Raw genomic sequence first — 26602 nt, 5'->3', positions numbered from 1 at the left:
CATATTGATGTATGGTATGATCTTCTGTGCTCTGACACATAGATCTTGTGCTTAGGAAACATCCTCTCATCATGCAAGGTACAAGTACTGTACAAGTAGCAAAACCTAACTAACATCTATACAGACTTCAGATCTTCCTCAATAATAAGATCATCTGTTCTTTTACCATTCAAAATAGAAACCTCTTTTCATCCTCTAGAAAAAAAAGACTACATATAATCACTAATTACAGAGTTTATATAAAAAAAATAATCCCATGATTGTCATTGTCATTATAATGGTATGTAAGAAAGACCTTGAGGAAGGAGCCGGAGAGATGCTTCCTAGGGAATGGTCTGACAGGAGAGAGCATAGCCTGCAGATGAGGGGTGGTATTCACTTACCTTCACTACCATTTCACAAATGTGAGCACACACGCCTCCTCCATGTATGCGCAGAGCCTTGTGCGCATACACAGAGGGTAAAAAACGGGAAATGATGACGTTGAGGTGGGTAGGCGGAGCCTCCCGCTGCTGGCGCTACCGGATTGTGCGATCCGGATAGAACCGGCTGAATTTCACCACTGCTGCAGATGCATAATGGGTGGACAAAAGGCTCAGAAGGGACCTTCCCTAACTTTTCAGGCTGACAATAAAGTAGAATTAGCTCTTCTGGTCATGTTTCCTGTCTGGTCTACCTGGGCTGACAGTCATTTTGAAACAAAGAATATTTTAAAAGCACTTTCATAATTAATGATTCCAGGAGCAATTCCTGCACCTAATAACAGACAGATGTGAGCAATATTTATGCCTTTATGCCTTTCAAGGTTAAAAAGCAATAAATGAATGGCAGGTCACTTTTGAGGATTGTTCCATGAAGGCTAGATGCCAAGCATCTCTGAAGCTGCCATGAAATGCTGTCTTTAAAAACCTATTATAGAGTTAATCTATGAAAATTTATTTTGAAGAATAATTCCTGTCTCTCTTAACTTCCGTCAGTAAAAAATAATGAGAATATAACCCACTCTTCCTTAACATGATGCTCTCTGGTGGTGTTAAGCTCGGCTTCTATGTCATTCCTTGGCAGCAATAGCCATGGTTGTTGACTGCAACTGAACATCTGCAACTGAACATCTCTGCAGGACACCACATTGTAGAAAGCTAACAAAGACAGTAAAGCAGATAGTTCTTGGCCTTATTTTTCGTAAACAGATGAAACAGAAATCTTGAATACAGTAAACTGGCATGGGATTATGTTTATGAAAAATTATTATTCTGATGTTATGCAAGTTTTACCACATCTAGTTTATTTCTAGTGTGCAACTCGAGATAGTGGTTTCCAAGTTTCTGCAACACACAGCTAGTGTTCTTAAATTTGATCCTTCTAGGCTAACATAATTTATTTATCCTTCTTTTTTTAGCTCTTTGTAAATAATTGCAGACTGTTATTTCCATTTTAACTTGTATTGTCCTTTGTCCCGTAAATCACCTTGATTATATAAACTAATCATGAACTTTAGCTGTTAAAATCTTTTTCTAATATTTCATAGATTTCTATCTTTCTTGTATATTTCCCAAGGGCTGACCGCCTCTCAATTAAAAATGAAACTCTTTACAGTATAATTAGATTTCTACAATAGCTCTGGGCCCCAAATGAACTCAAAATGACTGTAACTTTATTGCTTGGATCCTTACGATTTATATTGATATTGTTTCCTGATTGCTTATTTGTACCCTATGACTATCATTAAGTGTTGTTCCTTATGATTCTTGATGAACATATCTTTTCTTTTATGTACACTGAGAGCATATGCACCAAGACAAATTCCTTGTGTGTCCAATCACATTTGGCCAATAAAAAAGTCTATTCTATTATTAAAAAAACCCTTTCTGAAACATAGAAGATGAACAAAATGTCTTCCTTAATGGATATGAATTTAATGGATATCAGTCTGACTTACTTGGCTGTTTGGGGGAAAAAAATCTTGCATTATAATCCCTGAGCATAGTGCCACCCTCCTCCCCGCCCACACACACACACTATTTTCCATCTCCAAAACAAGAATAAAGTGCATCTTCTAATGTTTTAGATTATTTTTCAATGAATTTTAAAATAATGGTTTCCTATTGTTTTTTTTAAAGAAGCTGTTTTTAATTTAAGGATGACTGCAAACTATAATTCAAAGAAGAATGCCAAACTAATCAGTAAGACCAGATTTTTTTTTAAAAAAAATCAAAACAAGACAGCTGATCTATACTTTCAATTTAAGGTGAAACATTGCTATAATTGTAAGAGGAGAAGAGTCATTACAGACTTTTGGAATTAGCAAAAGATTACTGGAGCTCAGTGTTAACAATGTGCTTTGCATCCTGAGTTATCTTTTGTAAGAGTTAGGAAGGTATTCAAAATAAATATGTAGACATTACAATGAGTTAGCATGCTCTCTCAGGGAGATAAAGAACCTTGTAAGATGAAATCAAGTAATGAAGAATGCAGAGGTTCTGAAGTGGCTAGGGGCACTTGAATGATTATTTTTTGTAATAAAAAACCTGGCTTGAATTCTGTGTTAAATAAAAGGAGTACGCTCATACTTTGACACTAATGTTTATCACAGCAGTGAATTAATTTGCTCACTTCTGGCAGAAGAGAAATGTCTATTCTCAAAATCTCTGTATTCTTCATTACTCATACCACTTCAGTGGTATGCTTTCAATACAGTTATTCAGTTATTCACAAATCCATCTTATCTACTTCCCAAGATCTCATTTGCACTAGATTTGAAAAACATCTGAAACTTCAAGAATTATCATATAAATACTATGCTTAACTATGCTTAACAAAAGGATGAACAAACCTTTGGTGACAAAGGCCAATGATAAGCAAATTTGGAAGAGGAAAAAGAGGATGATAATGCAACATAGCTGATACTAAGAAAGTGTTTGCAAAAAGCCCTAACATTTTTAGCTAAACATAAGATGTTTGCACAGTGCCCACTTGAAATTGTTACTTGGGACTGCTATAAATTTATCAGCAAACAGTATGAAATGATATTCTGAGACACTGGAACTTTTCATTGATCAATAAGACTAATTCAAAACTTATGTTTAATACACTCCTACTTTTCCTCTCACAACTACAGGCCAAACATATACTACATTCTATCATTTTCCATTTTAAAAGCCTTCTTGGCTTTGCACATTAAAATTTACAACTGTAGAGATTAAGTATTTCTTCTTTATAATGGCAGGAGAGTGTATACATTGCAGGGTAGGAACTTGTGTTTCATGTATGTTAATTAGCAAGCACTGTGAGAGTGGTAACAGAGCAATTTGAGAGTAAAACAGATATATCATTCTTCCCTTCAACTTGGTAATGACAGGGAAAAAAAAGAAGAGCAATATATATCAAACAGTTTTCTGAAACTGATTAAAAGAACCCTTCCATATACAGCTTATTGATAACACCACAAAAGAATTAAAATGAACGTACATTTTAAATACGGCAAATTAGATTGTCTTTGCATAAAATAGATACTTGCAATTTCCTAAGTAACAGAAAGATTTATAGACTGAATGTAGGTAGCAAATGTATTTTAGCTGCTTTACATTCTGCTGGTGATCGAGGACTGTCTAATTAAATCTCAACTGAAATCAATTCATTGATATTTTATGTAAAAATGTTATAATGGTTTACAATGGTATAATCTTTGTATATAATTTAAGCATTTTTGAAGACAATTTAGAATCTCTGAACAAGCTCTTAAACAAATGGTCTATATGTGGGAGCGCAGGCTGCTTGAAAGTTAACTAGCACCTGGGCTAGTGGTGGGTTGCTACCGGTTTGCCCCGCATCGGGCAAACTGGTAGCGGCGGTGGTGGGCTCTGCCCACCCGCCCAGACATCTCTGCGCAGAAGCGTTGCTCACATGTGCACCTCCACGGGCAAACTGGTAGTGAACGAAATTGAAACCCACTACTGACCTGGGTTTATTATGCTCTGCCCCTTTAAGACCTCTCCCTAGCCAGTCCAGCTGCCCAGCGAGGACCTGAGCAGAAAAGCAGCTGGGGATGATGGGTGCTCTTGTTGGTGGTGAAATAACTGGAGCATCAGAGTTGTTCTGGGAGTGACAGGGGAAGTGGTTTCTGTTACTTAATGTGAACAGAGCCACTGGGAGCAGCCTAGGACTAACAGACAGACATAAGGTTCTTTAGCAGTAGGGCTCACAAATTGTAATAGCCTAATAACAGTAGTAGGAGTAATAGTAGACCCGGGGAAGTGTGTGAGAAGGACCTGAGAGTATCTTTGTGTACTCATGTGTGGGTTGCCTGAAGGCTCAGGGGGCTTGTGTTTGTCCTCTGGAGCTTTGGGTGCCCACTGACATTGGATATAAATAAAAAAGGCTGTGACAAACAACCAACACAAATTAGGAAATCATTTTATATTTTACCTGCAACCTTCAGCAAATTTGCAAGTCCCAAAAGCTTGGCAGATTGCTTATAGTTCGTGGGCAGCCGAGAGAGACATTCCTTGATAAGGCTGAGTCGATCAGAACACAAGCGCACTGGAGAGAAAATATGTTTATCAAAAAATGCAATAAAATTGTATTTGAGGCAGATACTTGTAAAATGTTCATGAGCGCTATAAATGTAAATGTATATTTAAAGTAGGCCTGTGCAAAGCATTCCAACTGGCGTTTCATAAACCTTGTTGGTGCAAATGAAGCATCTCTCTGTGAAGTGCTAAAGCTTCAACATCCTCCGGGAGATTCAGTGTGATTGCTTTGAAGGCACAGACAATACGTTAGCTGGGACTATGAACCAGAAGACGATCAGTTACATACATACATGTGGAGAAATGTGAGGAGCAGCTGAGCCTTCCAGAGGACACAGCTTTTTGGCTACTTCAAAAACTGCCTCTTTCACACTGATGTGCATTGCAAAGTACCCTTTTCAAATGCTGTGAGGAACCCAAATTCAAAGAACAATTGAACATCTTCATTTATGTGGCAAAAAATTTTACTCTAGGAAATATGTTATAAATGGGCCTCTTCCATCTTTGGAGGATAAAATCATCATGTTAACAGTTTGGAACCTTTATTTCTTTTCCAAACATTGAAAATATGAAAACATAAAATATGAGATAGTGCAGCCCAATCCAGGAGGGTCATTTTAGTTTCCACTCTGTTAATCCGGAGTTAACTCTGACTTTCCACAATAAATAATTTTAGATTTTCATATTCTATGTTTACTTTATGAGCCTGCAGGCAGTATCTTTCTTTTGTATGGTGCCCTGTTTTTAAAGTATAAAAATAAATTCATAATGATATACAATCTAAAGATTTTAAAATGTTTTTGCAAACACTACAGCTGACTCTGTAATTAATGACCTCTGTACTCATTAAACTAAACAGATTTTTAAAGCAATAGTAACATTAGTCATTTCAAATAACAGAAGTATCAAAAACTCCTGAAAGGGTGTTATTTTTTTTTGCAAATAAATACAAAACAACAATAACAAAAAATGTATCATTAAGTATGACTGACTGATGATATATGACAATATCTGATAATATCAAGGCAGGTAAAATGCAGGGCTATGTATGTCAGGAGAAAAGTGGAAGTAAGTTGAATGCAGCATGAATTGATTATTTAAAAACATAAACAAGAAGCAATAGGGGCAAGAATAATTTAGGAATGATAAATATGGATTAAATACAAAAGTAAATAAACAGTATGAAAGAGGTAGAACTGCTTTGGTCATACAGAAAGAATGAAAGAATCATAAAACAAGTATATGAAGCAAGAATGAATCAGCTGAGATGAGGAAGATGACACCAATGGTTACATGAAGCTGTTGAGATTCTCCAAGACAGAGGATTGACAGGTTTAAGGAACCAAAGTTATGATATAAGTGGTATGGCTGTGGTAGCGATAAGAATTTACAAGTAATGTATGGATATTTTAAAGGAGATATAGTAGTAATTTGTTTTTGTATAAACTAGTTTTAGTCATATTATGGTAGTGAGTAAGTTTCTTGTGAGCTATGCTAATTAATATGAGAAACACTTTGGATTTTAAAAAATGTGGGTTTTTAGATTCCAGAGTATCTGGGAAAAGCAGATGCAACTATAATATTAGGATTAAATAACAAATTGCACCATACAGTAAGCTATTGTCAGACTGAGGATAAGTCATGGAGAACAGTGCATATTCTTTAGCTTTGTTTTGTTTTATTAGGTTTTAATAATATAACCTAAATGTTTTAATGTAAAGGTTAGGGGGACATTGAGCAATATATCCTAAAAGGAAAATGTTGGTAAAATCCAACCAAAATAAACTGGATGTAAATAAGGCATATATGTCAGTTAGATTTAATAAGATTTCAGAAATATATTATTTTTGCAAATAACTGAGCCAATCAGATTTATTTATACTAGAGTACTGAAATGCAATGATTGTACCTACTACTTGCACAAATATGTACCTACTACTTGCACAAATATGAATCCTACTCAAAAATTGCTAAAAAGAACCACATACGAGATAGAAATGATAGAGCAAAACTGTACCTTGTAATGGTAAAATTTTTACACCAAATTCTTCAAAGTAACTAAGAGAACGAATAAGATCTAGTTCTTCTTGAATAACAGATGGACAGTCTGTAATGAGCTGTAAGCAAGATCTTTAAAAAAAGAGAGAAATTTAAGACTAATTTTTTCTCCAAGTAAAATTAATTTAACAGAAAGTTGACTCAAATAAAATAATAGACATTAATAATAATAATAATAATAATAATAATAATAATAATAATAATAATAATAATAATAATAATAATTTTATTTCTATACCGCCCTTCTCCCAAAGGATTCAGGGCGGTGTACAGCCAATTTAAAAACACAAGACACAACAATAATTAAAAATTAAAATAATTAAATAGATTTGGCCGATTTAAAACCCCAAAAATTTAAAATACTCCAATTTAAAATTATCATGTCGATAGCCCGGCTTGGCGGAACAACAGGGTCTTCAATGCGCAACGAAACACCCGGAGGTCGGAGATCTTGCGTATTTCCGGGGGCAGTTCATTCCACAGGGCTGGGGCTCCCACAGAGAAGGCCCTCCCCCTGGGTGTCACCAGCCGACATAACTTGGCTGATGGCACCCTGAGGAGACCCTCTCTGTGGGAGCGGACTGGTCGGTGGGAGGCTATTGGTGGCAGAAGACGGTCTCGAAGGTACCCGGGTCCTATGCCATGGAGCGCTTTAAAGGTGGTAACCAACACCTTGAATCGCACCCGGAAGACCACTGGGAGCCAGTGCAGCTCGCGCAGGAGGGGTGTCACGCGGGCACAACGAGTTGCGCCCATAACCACCCGCGCGGCCGCATTCTGGACCAGTTGGAGCCTCCGAGTGCTCTTCAAGGGGAGCCCCATGTAGAGAGCATTACAATAGTCCAGCCGGGAGGTGACAAGGGCATGAGTGACCGTGCGCAAGGCGTCCCGGTCCAGAAAGGGCTGCAACTGGCGGATCAGGCGAACCTGATAAAAGGCCCCCCTGGCCACGGCCGTCATATGCTCTTCTAAAGACAGCCATGCGTCCAGGAGGACACCCAGATTGCGAGCCCTCTCTGTGGGGGGCAAAGATTCACCCCCAATAGTCAGCGATGGCACCTGCTGACTATATCGGGACGCCGGCAGCCACAGCCACTCAGTCTTGGACGGGTTGAGTCTGAGCCTGTTCCTCCCCATCCAGACCCGCATGGCCTCCAGGCAGCGAGACATCACATCAAGGGCATCGTTGGGGTGGTCTGGGGTGGAGATGTACAGCTGAGTATCATCAGCGTACAGATGACACTTCACCCCAAAACCACGGATGATCTCACCCAGTGGCTTCACATAAATGTTGAACAGAAGGGGCGAGAGGACCGACCCTTGTGGCACTCCCCATGCGAGATGCCTCGAGGTCGACCTCTGCCCCCCTGCCAACACGAACTGCGAGCGGTCGGAGAGGAAGGAGGAGAACCACCGCAGAACGGTGCCCCCTATTCCTAACCCGCTTAACCGCCGCAGCATGATACCATGGTCGATGGTATCAAAAGCCGCTGAGAGATCTAATAGGACTAGGACAGAGGAGCAACCCCTGTCCCGAGCCCTCCAGAGATCATCCACCAACGCGACCAATGCCGTTTCTGTGCTGTGCCCCTGCCTGAAGCCCGACTGGCACGGGTCTAGATAGATAGCTTCATCCAGGTGCCCGGGCAGTTGTCGTTGCACCACACTCTCAACAACCTTCGCCACAAAACGAAGGTTGGAGACTGGACGGTAGTTAGCTAATTCAGCCGGGTCCAGGGAAGGCTTCTTGAGGAGGGGCCTCACCACCGCCTCTTTCAAGGTGGCGGGAAAGGCACCCTCACTCAGAGAAGCAGTTATAATCCCCTGGAGCCAGCCTCGTGCAACCTCCCGGGAGGCCAGTACCAACCAGGAGGGACACGGGTCCAATAAACATGTGGCGGCACTAATCCTACCCAGAACCTTGTCCTAGACTATTGAAAAGAAACACTTAGCTTGCAGTATTTTGTTTCATGACCTACTTATATTAAACTATATATTGTATTGTTTATGTAGGAAAGCATCTTTCCATGTCCCAACTGTCCAATTCTGTATCTAAATCCTGAAGCTAATAAAGGAGAAGGGATGCAGGAGACAATATACTCTAATGGGCACAATGAACCTCTTGCAGCAGCTTCTTAAAATGTTATCTCTTGATTATATGTTATCCTATGCAATATAGCATGTGAGAATGCAGTGGCCTAGCAGTTAATATGCTGGGCTCCAAAAGCATGCAGATACAAGTAGATAAATAGGCACCACTTCAGTGGGCAGGTAACAGCGTTCTGTGTGACTTGGCATATAGTCATGCTGGTCACATGATCAGGGTAGCATCTTTGGATAATGTTGGCTCCCTCGGCTAAGAAACGGAGATGAGCACCACCCTTTAGAGTTGGATACAACTGGACAGGGGAAACCTTTATCTTTTTATGCAATATAGCTGATTAATAATGCCTGTTACTCAACAAAACCTTAAAAAGAGGTACTTTGCAATGTGTAACAATGTGCAAAATTCAGCTCCCTTCAATTCATCAAAGCACCTGTATCATTTTCTGCTGATTCTTTATTGCATTTTCCCTTTAGAAACAGGGGGAATCTATTGACCAAATACTGCAATGCATCATTTGCCCAGCTAAATGGATATTCTCCAGCAGGCTTAAACAAGACGACTTTCAATGCATCAAAGCAACTGTATCATTTTTCTGCTCTCACAATCTCTACCTGTATGAACATGTAAACTTACTTCACTGCATAATTTTCTGCACACTAAAAAACTCTACCATACTTCAAATTATTTGTACAATCCTTTTATTATGGGAACACAGGTTTTTTGGAAGCATGATTCATTTACCAACAGGCATAGTTTAGCATTTTTAAGGGTATATGTTGAAAAGGGAAGCATTCTCTTAAATCCAGATGAAATTGAAAAAAATGTAATAATTATATCAAAAAAGCAAACAGGTTCTTGATATTAAAATTAATGAATGTAAATCTTATTTTGCATGTTATGAAAAATGTGCTTGAGCGGCAGAAAACCTAATGTTTTTATTGTACCTGTAATTATGTACTCTTTTTCACTGTTTACTTTTTAAAGGATACAAACATATTTTATTATGTTTTGAACTTATTTAATACAAGTTATTATTTTAGAGAAAAATGCATTTAAATAATAGCACTAGATTAGGAATTTCAACCCTGGAAAATAAAGCAGATATTTAACATGGATGTTAAAATGGTAAAAGTAATTGAGGTAAAATTAATTTTCTACGCCGAAAATGGAAGTATTTTACAGTCTTCCTATTCTTTGTAGAGTTGACCAATTCTAAATATTGTGCAGCAAAAGGCTGAAAAAGAATTTGCATTGTATTCTAACACAAAGAGGAAATCATACCATCCTAAATATAAAAGGACAAAGATATAAAATACTTAGCACGAAGAAAAACTGCAGAAACAAAGAGAGGGGAACAAGTATTAACAATAGAAATGAACATAAATATTTCTAGGTTTCTTTGAAGCATTTCAAAATGCACTAAAAATTAAAATGAGATAGGTCCTAATGCATGCATGCTTCATAGTAGTCTCAGTGCTTGTAGTTTACCAAATACAGAAAAGAAGGGATTCAAATTTTAGTGACTGGTAACAAGGAAATTATTTTTTAAAAACCACCTAAGAAGTGATTATAAAAACTAAGAATACTGTTTTAGGTTCCCTCTTTTAAGCATTCAGAAAGGCACATTCTTATATTGAGATATTATAGCCTTTTTTCACAATGGTCTATTATTATGAAATACTACCAAATATAAAACTGTCATATTATCTGACTAATCAATGAAAATTATTGTGTGTGGCTCAATTAATCTGGCACCTCCGCCCCCAAATAATAAAATCACTAGATTTCTATATTTTTCCAGTGTTCTGGGATCTCTTCAAATCATATAAACCTTTCACCTTTCAGCTCAGTCAATACATTCTAGTCCAGGGATGTCAAACTCACGTGATCATGGCTACTTCACATGACATATCGAGACTTTTTCCCCCTTCGCTAAACTGGGTGTGGGCATGGCCAGCACCTGATGCATCTGGCCTGCGCCCGGGAGTTTGACAGCCCTGTTCTAGTCTCTTTAGCTCAATACTAGGAAATGTGTCCTTTGTAACAAAGATTACAAAGACTTTGTAACAAATTTCCATTCCTAATTGGGAAAAACAATGAAGATCAACCTCAATCCTTAAAACAAGCACAGCTGAAAAAAGACCACACTGTTAGACAAGGACCATATTGTTTTCTAGATATCTTCTCCTATCTTCTAAAGAGGGGATCACCTAAAAGCTGCTGAGTTAGCATTTTTTTAAAAAAAAATTGGTTAAAAATTATGGCATTTTTATGTCATCACTCTCTGATTTAATTTTGTTCCCGGCACCTATTAATAACATCACTATAAAGACAAGTAATCTTAGAAATGCAAAGAAAACATGAAGTGCACAGAATTAATAATAGTATAAAAGATTTTTACAAAAAAATACCATAACTTTAATTGTAGATATGGGAGAATTAGAATAAACATATGATCACCTGGCCAAATCCATGCAAGTATCAGTCAGACTGGTTGAAGAATTAAAATACTCTCTGCTAGCAGCCAAAACTAATTCAATGCTTTTCTCATAGCTGATTCTGTATTGCGTTTTTCCTTTAGAAACGGGGGGATCTATTGACCAAACACTGCAGTGCATCATTTGCCCAGCTAAATGGATATTCTCCAGCAGGCTTGAACATAGAAGACTTTCAGTAAAAATCTACAAAATAAAACACAGTCAATATCATAGAATGTTTTTATGCTTGCTAAACTCTTAAATGTAGAAATTGAAATAGACAGCATAGGACAGCTTTCAGATACATGTACATCAATATAATTATGTTTTAAGAAATCTTTTTAAAACAAACTTCAATCTAATTTGTATATTGTGCAGGCTCAGAGCAGCAACAGAGAAAAATATAACAAAATATAACAAGATTAAAACCAAGGTGCCATAAGACTCTTACCCAAATATACATGTATTGAACTTAATTCCCATCGTAGAATTCCCATTCCCTTCCCCCCCCCCCGCCCCCTCAGTGCCTGGGAAAGAGCCAGCAAGATTATTGTCAGAATCCCAAGGCAGACCAAACTTGGAATCCAAGGACACACAAAATAATACTACCATTATTATAGGGTTATAGTAACAGAATTTTGCAAGTAAGAATGTGTCCCTCCTCCCCTTTATCTTTCTTTTCATATATATATATATATTTGTTTTCTGAGATTTTCGCGGATGTTTGTATGTAGGTTTTTGGTTATTCGGGTTTTCTCCCACGTAAAATTGGAAGTGCAACTCAGACTAACCCGAGCACAACCAAGCCCCCACCTAAACAGAACACACACCCATCCAATCAGAGCACAGCCAACCCCCCTTTCAATCAGAGCACAGCCAAACCCCCAACCAATCAGAACACACCTCCACCCAATCAGAACACAGCCAAGCTCCCACTCAATCAGTTCACATCTCCACTGGCAGTTAAAAGGAAGAAACAGCTGCGATCACACATTGCTCCTAGAAGCACGAAGCCGAAAACACCAGCCTGAAGATGACGAATGAGACTTCATCGAAACATCGCCAAGACACTTCCAATTTTACACGGGAGAAAACCCGAATAACCAAAGACATACATACATACATACATACATACATACATACATACATACATACATATATATATATTAAAATAAAAAAGAAGAAAATCAAAAGGAACAAAACACAAAGAGATATATATTATCCAAAAAAAACCCTCATAACAAGTGTTGTTAAAATATAAGTGAAAATATAGAACAGAAAGGAAATATAAAATTAAATCCATCCATCCATCACCTATCTATCTATCATCTATTAATCAATCTATATGTTGTTACAACAGAACACATTTCAATTCTATATATAATTATCTAGTGCAAATATTAATATATTACTTTAATATAACAATCTCACTTTTAAAATATTTTGTATAAAGATGTCCCCTATTTTATTTTACATCTCCATACAAAATCTACACCTAAAGGCAATCTGCTCATAAACAGCAAATATAATCCTGTCTTCAACCCACTGAATAAATTGAGTAATGGAGTAAATGGGGTCATGTATATTTATATTTCCAATGTTGCAATATCTGCCTTTTATCTATAGTATGGACACAAATCCATTTATGATGTCTAGTTGTTAAGTTTTACATATTAGGTATGTAACTCAACAGAATATTATCCTCTGAAAATTTTCATTTTCATTGCACAGCCACATTTAGTAGCCCACTATTTTCTCCCCAAGCGTAGTAAATATAGGACATTCTAAAATCATGTTTTTAATAAGCATTATCCTTATTGTATCCCATGAAAATGCTGTCCTGAAGAATCCTTTTCATATAATACAGATGTAATGAAGTCAAGAAAATTCTAGACATTGTTTGTTGAGGTAAACGTAAGAGTTAAAAGTCCATTGGCACTCTAGGTATAGAAGTTAAGACATTCTGCCATTGTCTAAGCAATACATCTCTAAATATCTGCATATCGAATTGATTTATTGATCTGTATTAATTTTTAAAATTTATTTATTTACATCCATCTTTAATATTTTTATAAATATTAATACTCCTACACAAATAATACTCCTTCCTCCTATTTTCCCCAAAACAACAACCCTGTAAAGTGAGTTGGGTTGAGAGAGAGTGATTGGCCCAAGGTCATCTAATCAGCTTTTTCATGCCTAAGGAGGGACTACAATTCAGTCTTCCAGTTTCTAGTCTGATGCCTTAACCACTAGACCAAACTAGATCTATGTTTGATAACAAATGTCTATAGAAACTAATAGTAGTTTTTTTAAAACTACTGTCGTAATATCTCAGGTGTCTTGAAGCTAAAAAGGTCCAATGTTTTTAGCAGATGTTAAAAATTCATCATCATAATCTATCAATTGGTCTAAAATCAATATTCCTGTTCTCAACCAATTTTTCATATGTTGGATTTTCCAAAAAAATCAATTTAGCATGAGAAAAAGGATCATTTTTATTACACATTCCATTGCTTTCTATTTAATGTAAGTTTTTCCAGAGATACTAGAGTTGGCTATATTTATATCCTAATATTATTCACCCTACAAAGGTCCTATAGATTTATATTCCAAGTTTGCCCAAATTGGAAAAATAACACCAATTTTTTGACTACCAGTATTTAATCCCTGACAAAATGTAAGTTTAATGATTCAGAAAACCACATCCTCCTTCAGACTAAGAATCTCCACAGACTTTTGGACCAGTTAATAAAATATCCTGCTATTTATTTATTTTTTTACCAAAGACATCTATCATTTGCATCCACTTTTTATTTCTAAAAAGAAGAATGTCATCTGCAAATAAAACCAGTTTATATTCAACTGAATTATGTACTATTCTGTAAATCTCTCTACACTGCCTAATAGCACAAGTCGAGGGTTCCACACAAATATAAAAAAGAAAGTGGACATCCTTGTCTAGTTCCTCTAAATAATGGGAACCTGCAGAAAACTTACTGATAACCCTCTGTCTCTTTATCTTCATGAAAACTAGGGTAAGTCAAGTCTAAGATGCTTTCTCAAATTACATTTCTATATTTCTGGAGTCAGATTTCTTTTATCTGACTGTTATCTTGGCAGTGACTCTTCCTCCTATTTCTTAAAGTTCCATCTACCATTACAGGAACTGTCAAATATATTTGGAGATTATATCCTCCCCCCCCCCTCTCTTCACCAAACTTTTTCATAAGGAATCCATATGTATTACAAATTTAATTTTGATCAACAAGGAAATTTGTTTTTGCATTTTGGGTAAGCCTAGAAGCAACTTTCAAAAGAAAAAAGCCACATAGTTTTTTTTATGAACTATGATAATAAAAATGCACTTTATAAGCATTTCAGCATGGCATCCCTATAAAAAGTCTCAGTGTCAGTGTTCCAGCTGACACTAGGCTTTATCTTGGAATAAGAGACACAAATGTATTCTTGATATATTTAGATATATGTATGTATTTAGATGTGTGTGTATGCATCCCCACAAAATCTACTTTTGGATTGAAATCCCAGATTCAATTTCACTCTTATAATTTTTTATACATTTTTATATAATTTTAACCTTTTTCAAGAGCCATAGAGATTAACAATCTCTCACAATAAAGCCTATAATTTAAAGAAGACTGACTATAATATGAAAATGTAAATGTTAATTTCTTAAATATAAGTTATACAAAAGTTGATGCAAGTACTGTACAGTATAATAAACAAGAAAGTGTGCTGGCAAACTAGAGATATTTAAAACCCTGCACTCTGCTATAATTCAGTTCATTCTAATTTCCTCTTGAATATACAACACAATTTTCAGTACAAACTGTATTTTGCATTTCACTTTAAATGCAAACAGGAAAGCATCTATCAAAGTTTTATATACACTCTGAGTGACATTATTAAAAATGAACGTTCTGCTCAGTAAACCATTTAACATACATAACACTGATGCAAAAAGCTATTTATCTTTCTTTTGTTTAGTAGAAATTTCATTTCAGACTTTCTGTAAATTAAGAAATTGCAATTTTTCATCTCTTTGCTAATTCCACAATGGTTTATAAGAATGCACCCTTAATATAGAAATGCAGAGCTTTATAAAGACAAGCATTTCTTAAAGTCAGAACTGGTTATCTCCTACTAAAGTGTTCCTCAAACAACATTTTCCCAAATAGACTAAGGTAGCTGAAGGGTTTTTTTTTAATAATTAAAAAGATACACAGCTTCAAAGTTTTACCAGAATGTGGAGAAGTTGACTGAAATACTGAGGGATGGGAAGCAGAAGACTCGGTGAAATAATACATCCCTGATCTATGTTTAAGAATGGGGTATTTTGCTTCCTCCATCAACCCTTCTCTCTAGCATGAATTCTATTCCATTATCTACATGCACAACATAATCCCACTGAATCATGCTGTTAAGGCGTGTGTTAACACAGATCTTAACCACATTTCAAATCTTGGAACTGCAGTCAACAAGCATTTTGAAGTCCACACCTAGATAAGCATCACTTATTACTGAGTCTCACTTCAACAGGATCTATACTCTAAGGCAGTGATGGCGAACCTTTTCAGCACTTAGTGCCCAAACCGGAACATGTGTGCATGTGCATGCACCGGAGCGCCAGAAATCCAAAGACCAGCTGGCCAGGGAGCATGTGCGCGCCGGCCAGCTGGTGTTTGATTTTCTGCCACGCACATGCGCGCCAACCAGCTGGTCTTCGCGTGCGCCAAAGCACCGGAAACCCGAAGACCAGCTGGCTGGTGTGCGCATGCCTGGTTTTTGGGCCATTTTCAGGCTGTTTTTGGCCCAAAAACCAGCCCCAAAACAGCCTGTTTTTTGGGGCCATTTTCAGGCCATTTTCTGGCGCTCCAGCAAAGACCAGTTGGAAAACATAACAGCTGGTGATGGCGCGTGTTCCCACAGAGAGGGCTCTGCGTGCCACCTCTGGCACACATGCCATAGGTTCGCCATCACGGCTCTAAGGCTTCTAAGAGAAAGCACTTTAACATAGAGCATAATCTCTTTCTCACAGACAAAACTGATTTTTTTTCACCTGAGTGAAAATGGTAAAGAAAAAGTACATCACTCTACTTAAGACAGAAAGTCTAGCTTTTATAATTTCAGAAGCAAACCTCAGAAATCAAGGAAGCAGGCAGGACCTCTGGGAAGAAAACAGGAAGGTTTCTGCCCGTTCAGACCCTTAGGCTGTGAATATTCTTTATAAATTCACCAGGATATGAGATGTTGTACCCTTAGAGCAGTGGTGAAATTCAATTTTTTTTACTATCGGTTCTGTGGGCGTGGCTTGGTGGATGTAGGGTGGCTTGGTGGGCGTGGCTTGGTGGGCATGGCAGGGGAAGGATACTGCAAAATCTCCATTTCCATCCCACTCCAGGTGAAGGATACTTCAAAATCTCCATTCCCTCCCCACTCCTGGGGGAAGGATATTGCAAAATCTTCATTCCCACCCCACTCTGGGACCAGCCAGAGGTGGTATTTGCCAGTTTTTTGTTTTTTTTAAAATTTGATTTATATGCCGCCCTTCTCCGGAGACTCAGGGCGGCTCCGAACTACTCAAAATTTCCGCTATCGGTTCTCCAGAACCTGTCAGAACCTGCTGGATTTCACCCCTGCCTTAGAGTGCCTACAAATATTTCCCCAGTTGTCACAATACAAGTAGTCCTCAACTTACAACTGTTGATTTAATGATCATTAAAAAAAGTGACATGACCAGTTCTCACACACTGTTGTAGCATCCCTATGATCACATGATCACCATTTGAGACCTTCCCAGCCAGCTTCTGATGAGCAAAGTCAATGGGGGAAGCCAGATTCATTTAATGGCCACAAGATTAACTCAACAACTGCTTAACAACTGTGGCAAAAAGGTTGTAAAATGGATCGTGATCCACTTAACAAGTGCCTTGCTTAGCAACAGAAATGTTGAGCTCAATGGTGTAATCGAGGACTACCTGTAATCCCTACTTTAAGATGTTTTAATTTAACTAGGAAACTGAAATATTGCAAAGAATTGTACCAGCCTCTTGTATAATAATTCAGTAAGAATTTTTACAAAATAAGAATACTGTAAACTATTGTTTTGTAAAGGTATTCCCCTCCTTTGAAAATAGAATGAAAATATTTTGAGAAAGCTAAAAGAAATGGCAGATACAAATCTCACTACAGTAGCTTTTGGGAAATGAATGTTTTGTAACTGCTCTCTTCCACTATGCCATTTGTGGCAGCATACAGACAACACACTCTAGCTAGACCAAATGCAGTTACTGGTCTAAAATAGTTAAGAGACTCCTGTTACAGCTCCTCAAATTTATTTAGTCCAAATAGGCTAAAAGGCGACTTCTATATCTCAGATACATTACTGCATTACAGGTAACTGGGCATATGAGCAGTCTCTACTGGAAGCATTTGTAATAATACAGAGTTATGAGAGGTTTTGTGTTATTAATTTATTTAGGTTTTATTGGAATGCAGGCATAAGCTTCCAATATGGCTACAGGACATCGATAGCCCAATCTACCAGTAGCAACAAACTTCAAAGTTGGTATTTGAAATGTGCTTTTCAGGTCTAAAGCCATTGTGTATTCCCTATTCTTTTTTCAGATTTTCAGTCAGAAAAAGCATTATAAAGTCTTGGAGAATCTTTGCTAAAGCTGTTTTTATCCTCTTAACTGGGGGAAGGGGGGGGATAGAATCCCCTTGCTTTGGATAAGCTAAAATATTGGCTTTTCTTAGAAGTCTGAGAAACATATTTTTATCAAGAACAGTAAAGCATATTATCCCAAATAAGGATAGCATCCTTATTTATTTAGCATCATCTACTAAAAAAAATCTTCCTCTTCAGTTTGCTTCAAGAGAAAGAATGTCTTGCATATGTTTACAGAGAAAGAGCCAATAGGTTTATCTGTTTATTTTAATATCCTTAAAATGTAGGTTCCATTCTTTACAACCACTATAACCATAGCCATTTACTTGGTTACAATGAAAATAAACTAAATAATATTCAGTTAGGAATTGTTCACCCCTAGGAGATTCCAGTAGCAAATTGACTCAAACTTCTGCTTAAAAGGAGGCCAATCATGAAAGATGTTCCTTTTAAAATCCAAGTTACTTATATCATAAATTCTAGCTTTACAATTTTTCCTTATTGCTAAAATTGTTAAAAAAACTTAATACTGGTTTGATTTAAATGGATAAAATAAATACTGAGACAACTCTTGACTAAGATTCTCCTTCCATTATTCAGATTTAGGAGTATATAAACAGAGTAAGTACAAAGAAGTATAAAGTTGTAAAGTATCTTTTACTGCATACTAAAAAAAAGGAGAAAGAATTACCTCATAGCATGTGTCTGTTCCTAAACAAGTATAAACGTTTTTCTGCATAGCCAGCATATCTTGCAATAATCCCATCCAGTGCTTTTCATTAACAGAAGGCTGTCTTTTAAAAGATATAAACATAACAATATTTATAAAGCACATTATAATTAAATTGTAAAATTAAGGGGGACTATGACATTATGATACAATCTCTTGTCTCTTTTGTATGTGTATTGCGAGAAGAAGATTGATACAAGTCTAACAAAATCTAGACATTAAGAGTGAGGTTTATTACCAATTTTCTTAATACACTAATATTAATAATTAAACATTTCTTATTCCAAATGCTGAAAAATATTTATTTCAAACTTACAAGTGGAAACAATAAACTTAGTGAATACAGATTCACTATTACTAAGAACAGTTGCCTTACATTACACTGTACTCACTTTTTGGCTGTGTGCCGAGTCAATCTTATCATCAGTTTCCGTGCTTCTTCTGGACTGTTCTTTGTGTCTTTTACAAAGGATACAGGTTTCTGGAGTCCATGCTTTTCCAAAAGTTCCGATACACTGCAATAATTGTCAGAAATATTATCAACTGAACCACAAAGTTCTTCCCAATCATATCAGTAAGAAGCCCAAACAAAACAGAAAGATTTTCTCTTAAAAGAAAAACACATTCAATGTTTTGTTTATGGTTCAATGGTTGTGACACATAAGAATACCCCCCTTCTTTCTTGGCAGAAATTAAATGGAATATGTACAAAATGAATAATCTATACAATATTGACATACAATATGTGCTGCAAACCACATATGCCACCTTACTTTCTCTGAATATATTTGCATATATTTATTAAAGGCGGTTGCATTGTAAATGATTAGGATTCCCTAAGCATGAATGGCATCAGAACACCATAATGCATGTTACACTCTAGATGCCACAATTCATATACATTTTTATTTTGCCATCTCTAAGTTTAGAGCGTGGAAAGGATAGTGGATGAATTCTCATGATGAAGAGGTTAACTAATCATCTACCTTTTTTTAGTTAACCAGTTAAAGCAACCTAGACAATAGTTTTTCAAGTTGATAATAACTTCTCTGCTAAGGCTGGTCAATCAAGAATAACACCAGATTTAATGTATGATATGGAAGTCAATGCTCTGTGCAAATTTGTTCTTGGTACTATGGATGAAGCACAACATACACTAGACCTGGCATTCTGATAAGAAGAAGGGAGGGTTCTGTACAAATTCCTCTGTCTTGAACAGATTACTTTCCATGCAGATTAAAACTGTCAACCACTGTGACTTTTAGATGGAATAATAAAATGGCTGAAATGGTCTGCCATAGGCTCCTAATGAATCTAAAACTTGAAAATGTTCTTGCTCTGATCAACATGGAGAAATTACTCAATTGTAGACATTCTTCCTCCCAAGCACTTTTGTTTTCTCTCATGTAGCTACATCATATTTGTCTATGTAACAATACTACATTTTCATCTATTTCCAGAAAAACCATGGCCCAAAGAGTAATTTCAGTGATAATTACAGTAATACTTACCCTATGGGCCGTTTTTATCCTTAAAACCTGGAATCCAGAACTATCCAATAAAACACTGAGCTAAGAAAGTTAAAGCAGTAAGAGATATAAGTTAAGAAAGGAACTTCTTACCTAAGAATTTGTTCCAATTCATCAACTCTATTGTGAAGATTATTGGTAATGTCTGTTTCAAGGCTGGAAAAGATACAGGAAATTATCACAATAAAAAAATCTCACAATGAAGAAATAGAACTAAAAATCCAGAACCAGCATCATTCAGATTTGCTGGGACTAAAATAATCATAGTTTATTTATTTATTAAATTCATTGCTGATAGAATTTTTTTTTTTTCATGACACTGGAAGTACTTCTGTCCATCACCAAATTACACTACTTATATAAGGGTCCTCAGAGAGTAGTTCTCTGAATGTTCAAATTGTTGCCTTAAAGAGAGTTAGGCCATCAATCCATTTAGGAGTGGCTGACATCAATTCTACTTGTGGGATCTTTCTCATCCTTGCTGGTGATGGTGAAGAAACTAAGATTGTTGACTTAAAAAATACATGCTTTGCCATTGAAATAAAGTTTCTGTACAGCCTTCTCACAAAAGAACAAAAGATTGTACATGTAGCATTACTATCAGGGGTGGGTTCTAAATTTTTTTACTACCGGTTCTGTGGGCGTGGTTTATTTAGGCTTGGTGGGGGGGAGAATGTGACTGGGTGGACGTGGCCAACTTTTTTTTTTTTTTACTTTTACTTTTAAAAGCATTATTTCTACAACCTTAAGAGGTTGCAGAAAAAAATGCTTTTAGAAGCCTCTGACGATCAGGCAAGTCATCTGGGATCGCCAGAGGCTTTTAAAGGGATTTTTTTTCCTACAACCTCCTCGGCTGAAGAGGTTACAGAAAAAATGTTTTCAGAAGCCTCTGAAGATCCCAGCTGAGCCGCGCGATCATCAGAGGCTTTTTTTTTAACTTTTAAAAGCATTTTTTCAGCTGAAGAGGTTGTAGAAAAAATGCTTTTAAAAGTTTTTTAAAAAAGCCTCTGATGAGGTGGGCGGGGTAAGCAAGCGGCAACCGGGCTGGGGGACCGGTTCAGGGGCGTGGCCAGCCAATGTTATTACCAGTTCTCCGAACTACTAATTTTTTTTACTACCGGTTCTTGCGAACCAGTGCAAACTGGGAGCAACCCACCACTCATTACTATTCCACTACTCCAAGACCACTGGATATTCCAGGCAATATGCATTTAAACCGAGTTTAGCAAATCCAAACTGAATTTTAAATATTTTATTTCTCAATCTTTCTTCAAAGTAAGCTCTCATCTGGTCTTTTACAAATAGAATTAAAGCAAGCAATTTGTCACCTGCCAATCTGAAGCTTTATAGACAAAGAGATGGCGTTAAAATAAAGCATTGTCATATGATGATTATAAAAAAATAACTGTCACATCATCCTTCAGGTAATGAGATTTACATAAATAACTGTAGATATCTTATAGGTATTGATGACAGAGAAAGTATTTTTTTTAAAAAATCATCCTACAATATTCAAAGTTTGAATGATGACAATACTCACCTCAGACCTCTTTGGGGGAGACATTCTAAGATGTCATAGCACAGAGAGAGCTGGTCATCACGTTTGCAGCTGTAGATACATTCTAAAGCAATCGTCATCAACAAAAGTTGATCTGAAATAATTTTTTGCTGACCCTAAGAGAAAAAGAAAAGTAATGTCCATTGCTAGGTCCTAGAATGTTTGCCAATTTGCTGTTAATGGCTCTAGTATCTCTGTACTCTTAATACTCTGCACAATACTCCATGCAGTGTCATTACAGTTGTGTAGTCAACTTAGTAAGATCTTTATTAAAAAAATTCTAAATTTCAATTTAGGATTTTAGAAAATCATACTACCTATAATGGAAGCTCAGTAATGAACACAGGAATCAGAGAGTATGTTAAATTTATTTCGTTTTGAAAGCCTTCTAAATTGTGTTTACATCAGGCAATTTATAAAAAGAAAGTATTTCTAATTATAAAGCTTTTAATTTAACTGTGTTACTTAACTGTGTTACTCATGTGTTACTTTCTTATGTAAATAGCATTAATATGTACTATAGTTTTAGTTTCCCTCCAATACTGCTTGTAGCCATTCTATAACTGTATATTGCCCGCAAACTAAAAAAATAATAAGAGGCCACTCAAAACGGAGTATTATAAAGCACTATACCAAGAAGAAAGTTACTATAAAGATCCTGTTGTGTCCTTATATGGGCGTCCGCCAGTGGTTGGCTAATCCACCGGCGGGAAATTTAAATAAATGTCATTGGCCGGCTAGCTTGCCAGAGCTGTATATAAGGAGGGCTCGGCAGCTCAGCCGGCAGTTCCATATGAGCTGAATTAAAGTGCTGAACGGACCTCTGCTGAGTCGCGTCTTCTTTTCCCTGCGCCGATCTAACAGATCCCATTAATCTTTTTATTTTTCCAGTCTCTGTATTTCACAATTCAGCAATTACATTCAGAACAAGTGCCTGGTGTAAAATAATTAAGACTGACAATGTAATCTATTGAGAACTAAGTCCCACCAAGTTCAATTGAATTTTCTACCAGGTTAGCTGATAGAAGGTTGCAGCCCTGAATCATTAGATTCTTTTGTGCTCATTAGGATCAATCACAAGACTATTTAAAATTAGGACTGCACAAATTGTCTGAAATGGCACTTCACTTACAAGAGAAGCTGATACTGATGGACGTTTATTATGGGTACTTGAGACTTCTTGAAATATTCTGGACAAGCGTCCACATGCTCAAAAGACTTTTTTTGTCGCTCAGACAATCTCATTTTGGGGGACTTTGGATTTTACTGATAAAATCTGCTTCATCTAGTGAGTTGCCTCAGTGGCAAAGCCTAATTCCAAGTTCCAGGAGGGTTTTGGTTTTTTTAAAAAAATCAGCCATTAGCTTTTTTCATATTAATTTATTAAATACTTTCCTTTATCCCTAAACAATAAATTGAACTTACTAATGGTTTTGAATGTTCAAGTATTTTCAAAGGGAATGTTAGGTCTTCCTTTGCCAATGTTACCAAGTACTCTCTGAGAAGCTCATTAGCAATGCCTGGAGACTCATTTTCACACCGGTGCAGGAAGGGGACCATCCACTGGTAAGCATTTTTCACATATCTGTCTTCTGATGACTGGAAAATGAAATATATTTTCATTAATCAGAGCTATAACATAAAATAAAGGCAGAACTATACGAAATTAAGGTAAATGTAGCCCATCAATGTAGCTCAACATGTTTCCTTTTCCTGATCTTTAAGCCTTCTTTTCTAATGACACTGTAAAAGATTTTAGAGTGCCACTGATATTAAATTATGTCATGTCCCAACATAAATTTCACCTTATCTCACATCCATAGTAGTGGGAGAAATTTATCTGTTTATATAAAAGGTGTATCCTGGATGGTATTTTCAGAGATACTGATCACCAGGAGGCATTCTGGCAGAGGTCCCCAACCATTTTGGCTCCATGGACCGATAGCAGCAGTGGCGGGGAGGGGGGGATTGTTTTATGGTACACAACCTAATTCCATACGTAAGTGTCATGCCCCCATCGGAGTCTGAATCTGCTGCGGAAGATGAGCTGGAACAAGAACTGACAGCGAGTGAGAGGGCAGCTCCATTGGCCTTGGAGGAAACTGGGGAAGGGCAGAGTCAATCCAGGCAAGGCTGTTTGGAATTAGTAAGGCCTGAAGGCAGGGAGGAGACACAGAGCTCAGACGAGGAGCAAGAACCACCCCCTCCTGATGCAAGGACTCCAAGAGTGCAGAGAAGGTGTGCAGCAGGCCACATGTGAGGAGAGCGCCCCGCCCAGCTTCACCAGGGACATCTGGGGAATGAGACTTAAGGAGATGCCGTGGGGAGAGGCATTTGTTGGGAACAAACGCTGAGTTCCTGAAGTGTTCTGAGGCCACATTTGAACTTGCCAAGAATCCTTGCATTCCTTGTTGGCATTCTGGACTAATTATTTGGATATTTTGCTCCCTGAACTCCTTGCTTGGCTCTTGTTTTGCCAAATACATTTGGGATTTATTGCCGTGCAATCTTGGTGCAGACAGCGCTGGGCTGGACAAACTGCAGCCAGAGGCTGCTTGACATTTGTGTGGGGCTTTGTTCTCACTCTGTTCTGGGACTAGCCAGAAATGTGGGAGCGTTTGGGGAGATTTGGCGCAATAAAGGAGTGGTTTGAACTGCCAGCTGTTTGTGTTATCTCTGTGCTGTGCCCTGGGTCATCACACATAAGCAAATGAAGTTTTGTGCCCTCGCCCACGGCTTGTGTGCCCCAGTTCCCAATGGGCTGCAGACCAGTTTCAGGCCATGGACCGGGGACCCCTGCATTAGGGGACTGGTTTCATACTCATCTAAAGTGCAATAGTTCATACCAAATCTTGGTAGAGGATTTTAACCCCACAGGAAAGGCTTGGCTACAGATGTCCGACAAGTCACAATAAGGATGAAACTGGTCTTATTTATTTTATTTATTTTATTTTATTTTATCTTATACTGCCTCTTGGTGCTCAGTATCACTGTAAAAACATATTTTATATTGCACATTATACTGATGCAAATCTCTTTATTAAAAATGAATTAACATTGTTATATGAATATTTTCAGATCATTCTAAGGAAGAACAATATGAAGTAAAACCTCATATGTGATGCTTTACAGCATAGGTAGGGTAAATCATTATGGAAAAGGAAAGCATCTAGTCCATTCTTAGGAATTTGTTCCTCATATAAATACCACTAGAGAGTGCTGAAAATTCACCTAACGTTTTTCTGAAGTAATGCTCTCAATGTTGTACTGATAAGCAAATACATCAGCAACACAGAAGACAGTAATGTGGAAACTTTCTTATGCCTCAGCTTTTCTCTTGGGTTCTACCAGTATCCACTTTACTCATTATGGAGACTTAAAATGTGAACTTTTTATATTGTTGACAATGAGCTACTCCCATTTTCCCCCCATTCAGAAAAGATTAATTGTCTTTGAGAAAGCAGCACACCCATGCTATCTAAAATAAATGCTTATTTGTTCCCTATGACTATCATTAAGTGTTGATTCTTGTCAAATGTATCTTTTCTTTTATGTACACTGAGAGCGTATGCACCAAGACAAATTCCTTGTGGGTCCAATCACACTTGGCCAATAAAGAATTCTATTCTATTCTATTCTATTCTATTCTATTCTATTCTATTCTATTCTATTCTATTCTATTCTATTCTATTCTATTCTATTCTATTCTATTCTATTCATTCATTCAGGCTTAAATCCGATCTTTTGAACTCCTAAGAGTAAATTTTTGTAGATAAAAATAAGATGATTTGTACGCTGTATGCTGATGACACTCAGCTGTACATCTCCACCCAAGACCACCCCAATGATGCCCTTGAAGTGCCTGGAGGCCGTGCGGATCTGGATGGGGAGGAACAGGCTCCGACTCAACCCTTCCAAGACTGAGTGGCTGTGGTTGCCGGCGTCCCGATATAGCCAGCTGGTGCCATTACTGGCTATTGGGGGCGAGTCATTGGCTCCCACGGAGAGGGCTCGTAACTTGGGCGTCCTCCTGGATGCATGGCTGTCTTTAGAAGAGCATATGACGGCCGTGGCCAGGGGGGCTTTTTATCAGGTTTGCCTGATACGCCAGTTGCATCCCTTTCTGGATCGGGACTCCTTATGCATGGTCACTCATGCCCTCGTCACTTCCCGCCTGCACTACTGTAATGCTCTCTACATGGGGCTCCCCTTGAGGAGCACCTGGAGGCTCCAACTGGTCCAGAATGCAGCCGCGTGGGTGATTGTGGGGGCGACATGGCGCTCCCATGTAACACCTCTCCTGTGCGAGCTGCACTGGCTTCCGGTGGTCTTCCGGGTGTGCTTCAAGGTATTGGTTCTCATCTTTAAAGCGCTCCAGCTTAAGGCCTGGATATCTACGAGACCACCTTCTGCCACCGATAACCTCCCACCGGCCAATACGCTCTCACAGAGAGGGTCTCCTCAGGGTGCTGTCGGTCAAAAAATGTCAACTGGAGGCCCCTGGGGGCACCTGCCCTCTGGAACGAGCTACCCCCAGGGATACGACTGATCCCAGACCTCCGAACTTTCCGCCGGGCCCTGAAGACTTTTCTATTTCAGCAAGCCGGGCTGGCTTAAAAATTTTAATTGGTTAATTTTATGGGTAAGGGGTTTTAAATTGGGGAAGCCAAATTGATTTAATTAGGTTTTAAATTATTTTAATTTTCATATTGTATGTATTTTAATCTTGGCTGTTCACCGCCCTGAGTCCTTTGGGAGAAGGGCGGTATAAAAATTTAAATAATAATAATAATAATAATAATAATAATAATAATAATAATAATAATAATAATAATAATTTCATGTAAGACAAAAAGACTGCCATTTTGTATAAGGCAAAATTTCATTGCAAAACAAAATAACTTTAAAAAAAAACATTTACCA

At 37.5% G+C, this 26602-nt stretch overlaps 1 protein-coding gene across 2 annotated transcripts in view; it reads right to left on the bottom strand.

Moving 5' to 3' along the window:
• NBAS (NBAS subunit of NRZ tethering complex) overlaps positions 1-26602 on the bottom strand; it is a 152099-nt gene that overhangs the window by 70523 nt on the left and 54974 nt on the right. For both annotated transcript variants that reach the window (XM_034432128.3, XM_087882370.1), the window contains exons 25-32: positions 23105-23278; positions 21662-21795; positions 20215-20277; positions 18985-19107; positions 18554-18656; positions 11155-11375; positions 6547-6659; positions 4426-4539 (exon numbers count right to left, since the gene is read on the bottom strand). In XM_034432128.3, coding sequence (XP_034288019.2) covers positions 4426-4539; positions 6547-6659; positions 11155-11375; positions 18554-18656; positions 18985-19107; positions 20215-20277; positions 21662-21795; positions 23105-23278 — 1045 coding nt within the window. The remainder of the gene's footprint in view (positions 1-4425; positions 4540-6546; positions 6660-11154; positions 11376-18553; positions 18657-18984; positions 19108-20214; positions 20278-21661; positions 21796-23104; positions 23279-26602) is intronic.

Source organism: Pantherophis guttatus, chromosome 1, assembly GCF_059756535.1.
Source record: "Pantherophis guttatus breed Tessera chromosome 1, ASM5975653v1, whole genome shotgun sequence".
NCBI classification, from domain to species: domain Eukaryota; kingdom Metazoa; phylum Chordata; class Lepidosauria; order Squamata; family Colubridae; genus Pantherophis; species Pantherophis guttatus.
The sequence above is the reverse complement of the archived record's forward strand: the minus strand, read 5'-3'. Positions and strand labels throughout refer to the sequence as shown.